General features: G+C 41.7%; 1 protein-coding gene across 1 annotated transcript in view; it reads right to left on the reverse strand.

The window, feature by feature from the left end:
* The window catches only part of Veph1 (ventricular zone expressed PH domain containing 1), a 205494-nt gene that overhangs the window by 2418 nt on the left and 191116 nt on the right, over positions 1 to 11960 (reverse strand). Inside the window, exon 12 of the mRNA XM_051157270.1 lies at positions 3986 to 4122. Within this exon, the coding sequence (XP_051013227.1) occupies positions 3986 to 4122 (137 nt within the window). The remainder of the gene's footprint in view (positions 1 to 3985; positions 4123 to 11960) is intronic.

An 11960-nucleotide genomic window follows, 5' to 3' on the forward strand; every position in this document is an offset into this window, starting at 1 on the left:
CACGGGTCTCAGGGATTCAAGTGCAAGTCTTTCTGCTTATGCAGGAAGCACTTTACCCATTAAGCCATCTTCCTGGTCTAGAACTTCCATTTTAATGTTTAATATTGATTAAGTGTTGCATTATACTTAAATGCATTTATAAATGATATAACTTAAAAAGAAGAACTCAGTCAGAAAAAGAAATACTTAGAAATTGGTGATCACAGAAGTTAAAACAATTAAGTTTCAATTTATGCACATGATTTTCTTATACTAGAAAATGATAGGGGAGGACTGGACTGATGACTCGGTGGGGTTAAGAGCATGTAGTGCTCTTGCTGAGGACCTGAATTCAGTTCCCAGCACCCACAATGGGGTGCTCACAATCATCTGTAACTCCACCTCCAGGTGGTCTGCTAGCATCTTCTGGCTCCCATGGGCCTATACTCATGTGGAATACCCATATATGGACACATATTGTTAAAAATAAAATTAATCTTAAAAATAACCAGGAAATTGAGGCAAATTGCTAGGGAGAGGTGGTATAGAAATACGAGTTCAAGAAAAACCTAAGCAATGCAAATATCCCCACTAAAGATATTAATATACAGGGTTAAAATATGCATGAGCCGAATTGCCGGGTTATGGTATTTATATTATTCTAGTAATTATATCTAAAGAGAAAATAAGTTCTTTTTATTTTATAATGTCAAATTTGTAGCTGATAGAAATATCATAAGAAATGAACTTATGATAAATGTGTTGATGACAGTGACATTTAAAATGTTTCAAGGCACTACATAGATTTTTTTTCCTCAAATATTCTTTTAGAGGCGACACAGCACAAAATTGGAAGACATCTGTACCGCATACTTTATTAGCCTAATTTAGTTTATACTAAGTGTCTGTTGATAATAAACTGCTTTGAGGCCAGTCTATATCACAGAAATTGATACACTATAACTGATGGAGAAGAGAGAGTTCCTGTAATAATGTAAGGAGAATAGGTAAATTAAAGTAGGAACACAGAGATAGATGGCTCAGCAACTAAGAGTACTGGTTGCTCTTCCAGAGGTCCTGAGTTCAATTCCCAGCAACCACATGATGGCTCATAACCATCTATAATGAGATCTGATGCTTTCTTCTGGCATGCAAGTATATATGCAGCTAGAGTACTCATATACATAAAATAAATAAATAAATATTTAAAAAGATAGCCACACACCCACAGATGTGCGCACACGCGCGCGCGCGCACACACACACACACACACACACACACACACACACACACACACACACAGAGACACAGGGGTGGGCAACTGCTGCCTAGTGAGGTTGTTGAAATCAAGACCATAAGAGTGTGAAAAATGTAGTAGAGTCTATATTTGTCTTTCAGCCTGTGTTTTCACACATTTCTAGAAAAGACAACTAACTAGTAAGGATGTGACCGAATTTCAGCAGCACTGTTAGCCCCGGTGGTTTTTTTGTGACCTTGTGATCAGAGGTATTTTGTTGTATATTATTTCCCACTGTTTGAGACACATGTTCTGTCAGATTTCTATAATGCCGAACTGTTATTTCCCGATAAGTATGTCAAACAAGCTACTCTTTAGGACTCAGTTAAATGGTTAAAATTTGGGTGAGAAGTGTGTTGATCATCATTTGAGTGCTTAAAATAGTCTTCTAGACTAGTTCTGTGTTTGTGCTGAGAGGCCTGACAAACACTGTATCTTCATGTCTATTCCTGAAGTCTGGAGTAAGTGTAGAAAGTTCAGACGGTCATTTCAAACACTTAGAAAAATGCTTCAATGTAAACTCATGCCAAAAAATATTTCTTTAAAGTCCACCTATGTGTGACATAAATGGAGAATGTTACATAACATTCAAAGTATCATAAAGATACCTATTTTTTATTCAAAAATCATTTTGGGGGAGATCTTATTAAGGAAATACTTTTTCAGAATTCAGTAATGTAGATGTACTATACTTGACATTCACTAAAAAAATGCTGTTATAATGTCTGTAGTGAGAATTCTAAAGATATGGTACATTTGTCCAGAGAGAATTGTTACTCTGTAAGTACTTTAACCTCTTTAATTTATTAATAAAGCAATAGTTTAGTTTATATGATAGATATGGGTCAACCTGACTAGGCTAATGGTCCCCAAATAACCTTTAAAACATGACTTTTGAGTGTGCCTGTATGTTTCCAGAATAGACCAACAACCGAGTCAGTGGTATAAAAGATAATCTGCATCCATACCCTGTAGAACAAGATGACAGAGGAAGGGCAGGCAATCTATGCTATGCTGGTAACCCAGACCCAGAAAGACACACATGGTATATACTCATTGATAAGTGGATTTTAGTCATATAGGACAGGATAACCATACGACAATTCACAGACCCAAAGAAGATACATAACAAGAAGAATCCAAGGGAGGATGCTTAAATCTTACTCCAAAGGGGAAATAGAATAGACAGTGGAAGTGGGTCCAGCGAGGGAACAGGGTAGGAGAGGGAGTACAGAGAGAAATGAAGGTGGAGATCAGACCTGGGGAGAGTGGGGAAGGAGGGACAGAGGGCTTGCAGAGAGAAGAGAAACCTTGAGCGGGGGCTTCTCTGTGACAAGCTGGCGACCTAAGATAGGGTAGGCTTCTGGGAGGATGTGAGGGTGACTTTACCTGAGACTCCTAGTAGCAGGAGTCATGGAGACTGAAAAGGCCACCCTCTAACTAGACAGGACTCCTAGTGGAAGGAGGGGGACACCAACCTGGTCACAAAAACTTTGACCGAAAATTTACCCTGCCTACAAGATGTGCAGGGACAAACATAAATTGAGGAAACGTTCAACCAATGCTTAGCCTAACCTGTGACCCACACTATAGGAAGCAGCCAATCCCTGACACTGCTGACAGTACTCTATGTTTGCAGATTGAAGCCTAGGATAGCTGTCCTCTGAGTGGCTCCACCCAGCAGCTGATGGAAACAGATGCTGAGATTCACAGCCAGACAGGAGGGGAATGCGGGGAGTCTTGTAGAAGATTGAAGGGAAGGTTAGAAGGACTCAGGGGGCATCAGGAGCTCCACAAGAAGACCAACAGAGCCAACTAGCCAGGGCCCAGGTGGACCTGTGGAGGCTGAACCTCCAACCGAGGACCATGCCTGGATTGGACCTAGACACCCTACACAGATATTGTAGATGCACAGCTGGGTCCCTCACTAGGGAATGTGGGCTGACTCTGACATGAACTCCTTCACCCACTCTTTGATCACTCCGCCTGGAAGGGCTGCCTGACCAGGCCGCAGGGGAAGAGGGTGCTCTCAGTTCTGATGCAACTTGACATGTTTGGGGTGCATGGGTGGGGCTCCCCTTGTTTTAGGAGTAGGGGAGAGGGGATAAGGAAAACAGGGAGGGAGGGTGGGTCCAGGAGGAGAGGAAGGAGGGGGGCTATGACCGAGATACAAAGTGAATAATTAATAAAAACAAAAGAAAGAAAAATAACATCACCAGTACCACCAGCACCAGCACTGCCACCTCTACCACTACACACTGGTGCCTGGTGTGGTGGCACACTCCAATCCTAGCACTCAGGAGACAGAGGATCACCGTAAGTTCAAGGCCAGGCAATATTATATAATAAGATCCTGTTTTAATACCTCCCTCACAGCATCAGCATCTTGAGGGACAGAGGTAGGAGACATAGCTTTACTATCACCCTCAGCAGCCTCTTACAAGACCTCGACTCAGGCCAGTCTGGGATTTGTGGCTTCCGCAGAGCAAAGAATTGCAGGACTGGCCGGTCCGATGTCGAGTCGTGTTGAGTAAAGATTCTGTGATAGGCTCAGGCATGAGGCCCTCAGAAGGTAAGCCACACCTGAAAGTGTGGCTGTGGCCTTCTGAGCCCCACAGCTGTGCTTTCACAATACCCATCTCTAGGGTTTTGATGGGATGTGAAGGAAAGGAAAACAATTCAAGTGTAAAAATGTGTGAAAGAACTCACAGATTTTCCTTTCTGAAACAGAAGTTGGTTTCCAGCCAGGGTAAAGTAACGAGTTTTCCACCTCTTGATGAACTTCCATCTCACTTGTTTCTCTTTAAGTTTTCCTTCAATGAGAGGCTGGCCATCTTGATTCACAACTGTGGAGGGAAGCATTTATTTTCCGTTATCCATTTGGCAAGTAATCAAAGGTCAGAAGTGTTAAATGAGCCAGATCCTGGTGAGCGCATTTGAAAAATGGCCAACATGGGACTGGTTAAGAGTGCTCGCTGCTCCTGCTGAGGACCTGGGTTTGGCTCCCAGCACCTGCACTGTGCCTTGCAATGACCTGTAACTCTAATTCCAGGAGATCCATGTTTTCTTCTGGCATCTGGCAGCACCTATAGCACATAGTTCACATAAACCCACCCAGGCACATACAAAAACATATACATAAATAACAAGTAAACAAATAATTTAAAAAATTGAAGAGGAAAAGTGCCAATTAGTTGTCAGTTTGCTTACACTTTCTGCTTTGTGCTAAAAAGATTGTTTCAGGCATGATGATGAGAAAGTGTTGAAAACCCTCAATGAGTTGTTTCTTTGCTTTTCTTTTTAAAAAAGATTTTATTTTTAATTATGTATGTGTATGTGTTCGTGCAGATGAGTGTTGTGCCCATGGAGGCCAGAGGAGGACACCGAGACTGCCTGATGTAGGTAATGGGTCCAGCGATTGCCTTTACCTGCAGATCCCTTTCTATAGCTCCCCTTGATGAGATTTGTTTCTTCAAGGAATTAGGTCATAATAGGAGAGTTAGAGGTGTTTAAGTCCGGACACCTGCTTCCTGTGCTTCTGGGCTGCCTTGTGTATAGCACCCTGCTCCTTAGATTAGATCAGAATGACCTTGTTAATAATGCCATAAGCTTTTTTCTATTGTTGCTTTAGCTCATACCTAGGTAATGAAACACATGTTCATGCTTCATGTCACACGAACTACCTACACCTAATCATAAGCCTGGTATATTTAAGGCGTTCCCCCAACCTCCCAGCAAAAATCACCTCAGTGGTCTGAAGGACATTTTCCCAAGGCTGTTATATACTAAGCTGATATTTTGTTTTTTGCTGTATACATATCCTTTCTTCTCTTCATCATCCTTAGTAAAAATAAAAATTATATATCCCATATATTAAGTCGTGTTAAGGACTGCGATGCATAAAATAAGAAGTGAGTTGCGGCTGGTTTACATATACTTAAGAAGTCAGGAAATGGCAACACCCAGCCTACCTCAAATAATATAATGAGCATCAAAGAACCTCCTTATGGAGATGGCTTCAAATGTGGTAAACAAGCCCCTGGGGAAAATGTCCTTGTTTCTACCATAGACAGGATTCTGCCCAAAAATGGGCAAGCTTGGATGCAGGTAGAGTTGATGGCCAAACTCTGCCAAGACAGGGTAAGTCCTCAATAGTTCCTGCCTCACAAATATGTCGGTCAGATATATTGGGCCAGAAGGCTGAAGAAGATGCTCCAATGTTATAGAGAGTTTTTGGTGACTATTCAGGTAGCAAACGATCTCTGTCATCTTCTCATTTGGGAAGCTGCTAACCTGCACTCCCTGTATACTCAGGTAATCAATTTTATTCCTTTTCAAGTCTCTGGTAGGGTTGAAGACCAGATAGTTTAGTTTTACCATTAAGCTTAGTTGTTAAGGGGCTAAGATGTTTTTATGTCTAGATAGATGTTTTAAGTTGATAGAGATGAGATATGATAGATACTGATTTACAGTAAAAATTTTAGGTGCACCAAGATAGGAAAATGTTTTCTTCAAGGCTGCCAAATACAAACAGTCAAAACACTATGAATGTAACATTAATATAATTACTGATTGTTTTGTGGTTCTTCTTGCTGTCTGTAGTTTATTTTATATATGTGAGATAATATAAATGTATATGTAAAAAATAAAATTATTTAAAAAAAAAGAAGGAAAAAGCTCGGCCGTTGGAGGGATTGTTGATCTGAGAGCTCAGTCATAAGAGACTGCCCTATCTCCTCAGACGCCCCATGATGCCCAGAGCTAATGGCAGAAGACAGGAGAAGCAGGCGCTCAAGTCCCATTAATCAGTATTTAAAGAGGCGTTTGAGTTCTTCTGTCTTTGCAAAATTAGAAAGCACCTGGATTAGATGGTTACTGCAACAATGCTCTTCATACATTTGAGTTCTTCATAAACACGGTGGTTGCTTCTTTTGTGCTGCTCTGTGCCCAGCTGTGGAAACACGGGGCCACCCAGTTCCCAGGTTGGGAAAAGAAGACCCAAGAAGGAAAAAGAGGCAACAAAACAAACAAAACCAACCACTTTCATCTCAGATAAAAACGATTTCATGCAAAGCCTTTTAATAACTGCATTTTCTTCTCTGTGTCTTTTAAGTAATACTTAATTAAGCACATGGATTGGTAGGATTTGCCACTGTATTTCTCAAGGTAGAACCAAATGGTTTACTTGAAGGACCTATTTGACAGAAGTTTATTTTTATTGCATTGACAACACTGCTGAGTGAACAAGGTATGTTACCCACAAAACTGAAAGAAGGGCACCCTGAAACCATCAGGAACCCAGAGTTAAGAGCTTCAGAAATCTGCTGCCACCCCAAGGTCTCACTGCAGCCTAGTGAAAATTATCTTAGCGAGAAAGTCCACGGGAAGTATAAGAAATGTTAGCAAAACCTTAAAAATGCTAAATGTTAAAAATCAAATTTAGGCACCGTGTCAGAGAATTTACTAAGAGCCTAGTAATCAACACAAAAAAGGAGAAAGAGAGAGAGGAAGGGAAGGGCAGAGGATAGTAGTAGGATTTATGCAGCGAGTTCAGAAATCGAACCACACAGCAGATCCATGTGAGAGGTTTATTGCGGGGAGGGGTTTACAGAGACCTCCTCCTCTGGGGACACGAAAGGTGAGAATAAAGTGGGGGATGGGGACGAGTCCCTTATAAGATGACTCAGCGCATGCGCAGAAAGTGCACAAGAGGATTAGGAGCCGGTGATTGTCCCTTGTTGTTGAGTCTCTGGGGTGGCCTCAGAGATGCCTGTTGTCCCATTGTCAAGTCCCCTGCAGCAGATATGTCTGACTGCTAACAGATAAAAGAGGCAGGGAAATAGACAGCATTCTTTTCCAGGTGGAAACTTATGTCTTGCAGACATTTTTGTTTACAACTCTATGTGGCTTATATACTATTGAACATGTGTCATTTAAATAAGCTTTTCGCCCACAGAATTTCCTTATAAAAAAGCATAATATGATAGTACTGTGTCTTTATAGCCAAAATGTTGAACTATTTCTTTTATATCCCTAAAGATTATTGCATTTTATTGAAAACTAAGACATTGAGTAATGGGATGAATAAATAGTGTTTGCAATACACGGAGGATATTTAAGATTTTCTCACTTTCTCATCAACATGTTACTTTACTCAAAGCAACACGATTTGGCTAGGGCGTTCCCTACCCACCTAGGTCTATTCTTGTTCTTTAAATATCAGCAGGCTGAAAGGATAGAGTAATACATTGACATTTTTACTGTACTTATAATCCCAAGTATTACCACATTTATCAACTAAAACACGTTTCGGAATGCTAACTCAAATACTTACTTAACCGTTATCATTAACCTCTTTTGTGCTCCAAGAGTTGAAAATAAAATAATAAGAAACAAATCAGGAAGATGATATTTACTTGAATGAAGCTGTGAATAAGACAGAAGCAAACACTGGTAGATCAATAGCAGGCTGAGAAGCTCTCTAGCAGGAGTGAACCGGAACAACCAAGAATGTTCACCTAGCCATCAGCCATCCATCCACCTTCCATGTGCTTCCGAGGTATGTAGAGCCTGTCTTCCTGGGGGACTTAAGTTATGGTGTAGGGTAGTTAAACACTTAGAAACTTGCACTGCTCAACAGAGGTTGGTGAGTGACGTCAGAGGAGGGCAGCCAAGAGGAAATCCTGCTGTTAGCTGAGAAGAGAAGCAGCGAGGAAGAACTCTGCAAAGAGTGCGAAAAGGTGTGTGTGTGTGTGTGTGTGTGTGTGTGTGTAAACAACATAAAAGAAGCTTGAAGATTCAGTAACGCAGAGGCAAGTTCCAAAGCATTTGCTTGGGGAGAAAGGCCTGGGCTGAGGGCCGAGGAAGTAAACCAGTTCAAGACTTTGCCCCATTAAAAGACTGCCAAGGGGCCTAGGGCCTATGAGGTGGCAGCAAGCACTCCGGGAAGCCTCACAGGCCCCAGGTGGGGTCTTCTGTATGACCTGCAGGGCCCCAGCAGGGAGGAGATTACATATTCAGGAAGCTGGGTAATTGAGGGGCCTTCATAAAGTACTGTTGACACAGGTGTGAGCAAGGGCAGGAAACTATAGCACTCTGAGGCCAGTGGCTATTCTGGCATGACAGACCCCTGCTAAAGAGGAAAGGGAAGAGAACAGTTAGGGTCTTGGGGGAGACCTGTCTGGATGGTGCTTGTCAGGGCCTGTGGCCTGGAAAAGAGGACTCAGTCAACCCTTCCTGACCAAGCAGGGTGAGGGTTTGTGAATGAAGAATCCCATCTCACTCTCTTCTGTTCTGCTAATCTCCTCCTGGAGGAGGGTGTCTGTGTTGATGTGCCTCCCCCTCCCATGATGAGCATAACTGAAAGCCAGAGGTAAAGGAGACCATGGGTACTGTCTCTACATGGTAGCCTGTGGGACATGGAGTTTGGTGCAAGAAAGAAAAAGGACATTGTGTATCTAGTTGGGCCAAAGTTGGACTATATTTGGTACCTTCAGTTTGTGTCTTTATAGGTAGTTTGTAACTTTCTCCCAACTAGGGTAACTAATGTAGCAAGTGCCTTAGTTAGAGGTAGGATAAGCAAGAGGAGAAGGAGTCCATGGGTCCAAAGGAGAGATGTAGCCCTTTTAGGCTTTAGCAAGGGCATGGGCTAGATATGAATGGGATGCCTACCATGGTTTCCTATCAGTTAGGAGAATTTAATGGTCCCACAGTTCTTGCCACTGAATAATGAATTCTTCTGTTTATGAATGCCCTTTGGCATTCATTAATTCTTCCTTTCTTTTATTTAAAACGCCTTATAGAATACCTTTCCTGGTAGACATATGTGAACATAAGAGGATATTCAAAGGCAAATAGAACAGTCTGAGTCTTTGAGACAAAGGAACGCAGCAGGCTAAGAAGTAGAGTCATCTGTAACACAGTGCTCGCATTAAAGGTATGGGCCACAATGCCTGGCTAATACTATTCATTTTTATCTCAAGAGGACAAGAATTTAACAACTCCATCTAGCTCACATTTTTAATACTACAATGTTGAATTATCTATCATCTATCTATCTTGTATCTATCTATCTATCTATCTATCATCTATTTACCTCTCTCTCTCTCTCTCTCTCTCTCTCTCTCTCTCTGTGTGTGTGTGTGTGTGTGTGTGTGTGTCGGTGACAACCTCAGGCAACTTCAACCTTGGGCCTGGCCAGTGAGATTCCTCTGATTCTGCTGTCTCTGTCTGCCCTCTAGCCACAGGAAGGCTGGGATTACTGACATGGTACTGCACCAGTCAGAATTCAAGTCAGGTCCTCATGCTTGCAAGGCTAGTGTTTTCCCCACTGAACCTTCTCTCAGCTTAATTCTGAAAACGTTTTAAACCAGTTCAAATATATTTAAACATAGCGTGCCATCTCACTCCTTATTATAATAGATTGTGCAGAGCTACATAAAAACCACTCTCTGACATAGACCTATAGCTAATGAGGTAAGGGGACTGCCTTTGGAGCCAGGCCTGAGCTGAATTTCAGAATATGTACCTTTCTAGCTGACCGGATTTAAGCAAGCTGTCTAACCACAATGAGCATCCATTTCCCCTTCTCTAGAGTTGTAGTTTACAACAAGGTCAACACAAAAGATGGCAGATGGTTTTCAGGATGAGGGCACTTGGCCAAGGTGGCCAGTTGGGACTGAAATTCAGCCTGAATTTTGCTATTTGGGCCAAATATCCCCGAATGCATTATATCTCCTACAAATACAAATGGGCCATGAAGGTTAACATTGGCCTTGCTAACCAAGACCAGACCATCAGGAACTATCATCAGGACCATCATAATCTTGTACATGATGCAACTGTAACCATCATTTCATCATAACAAAGAAATGTGCTTTAGAAATGCTATACCTGATGGCTTCAGGAGAGAAGCAACTCCCTTCATTTATTAATAATGTAATGAAGCATATAAAAGGGTTTAAAACATTTATTTACTACCCCCTCCCCGTGTGTGTGTGTGTGTGTGTGTGTGTGTGTGTGTGTGTGTGTGTTTATCACATGTACATGTGCATACAAGTGGAAATCAGCAGACAACTTGTGGTCAGTTCTGTCCTTCTACCACATAGGACTCAGAGAATCAGGTTTGGTGTTGTTGCTTGCTGAACTATCACTCTGGCCTTATTTTTTTCAAACAGTAACTTATGTATAAGTGTTAGGAATAATGAGAATTCAAAGCCAGACAGGACCTTTCAAGGGCAGCATGGTAGGTGTGAGAAGTCAGTTTGACAAGGACTTTTTGACTAACTGATTGACTTATCTTCCAAGCTGTCACCAGTGCCTTGGCTGCACTGGAAACATCACCATGACATCTGTGCTTGCTCTCTTTTCTTTCTAGACCTCACCCATGTTTTTGCACTAGAATGAGTAGACAGTAATGTTTGCATTGCTGCTAATAATTGGGCACACTGACTTCCACTTAGGCTTAGGAACTCCTTGTTTTGCTTGCTTTTCTCATCTTGAAACACCTCATGGCATGTGGATAACCATACTTCACTGTATATAAACAACCATATCTCACTGTATATAAACAACCATATATCACTTCACATAGACAACCATAGCTCACTGTATAGAGACAACCAAACCACACTGTATATAGACAACCACACCTCACTGCACATAGACAACCATATCTCACTGCATATAGCTAACCAAACCACACTGTATATAGACAACCATACCTCATTGCATGTAGACAACCATATCACATTGCATATAGACAACCATACCTCACTGCATATAGACAACCATATCTCACTGTATATAGGCAACCATATCTCACTGTACATAGACAACCATATCTCACTGCACATAGACAACCATACCTCACTGCACATAGACAACCATACCTCACTGCACATAGACAACCATACCTCACTGCACATAGACAACCATATCTCACTGCACATAGACAACCATATCTCACTGCACATAGACAAGCAAACCTCACTGTATATAGACAACCATATCTCACTGCACATAGACAACCATACCTCACTGCACATAGACAACCATATCTCACTGCACATAGACAACCATATCTCACTGCACATAGACAAGCAAACCTCACTGTATATAGACAACCATATCTCACTGCACATAGACAACCATACCTCACTGCACATAGACAACCATATCTCACTGCACATAGACAACCATACCTCACTGCACATAGACAACCATATCTCACTGCATGTATATAACCATACCTCACTGTACATAAAGAACCATAAGTCACCACATATAAACAGTCATTCCTCCTTGTATATAAACAACATATTTTGAGGCCACCACAAATTTTATTTGTGATATCTGAGCTTCATATATTCCTTTCTGGTTTGTTATAGGTAAATGGATTTAAAAGCAGGCATATTCTGGGAGAAACTACATACTTCCCAAATACTGAGCTCCAAAGTAAGAGTTTAAGAGCTGAGAAAAAGTACACAGTTGCCCTTAAAGGACTGCTGCTGGGAGCTGTGGCTTCTCTGCAGTCTATGGGGAATGTCTTTGGTTATATTGAGAGTCTCAAATTTTTCTTGATAGTGTGTGTGCCAGTTCTAATAGAGCCAGCAGCCATTACAGAGGACGTGATCATAGGGGATGGAAGCATTAGCTGTGGGTCTTGGGAGCCACATAGACTGAG

Source organism: Acomys russatus, chromosome 15 (assembly GCF_903995435.1).
Source record: "Acomys russatus chromosome 15, mAcoRus1.1, whole genome shotgun sequence".
Classification (NCBI taxonomy): Eukaryota; Metazoa; Chordata; class Mammalia; order Rodentia; family Muridae; genus Acomys; species Acomys russatus.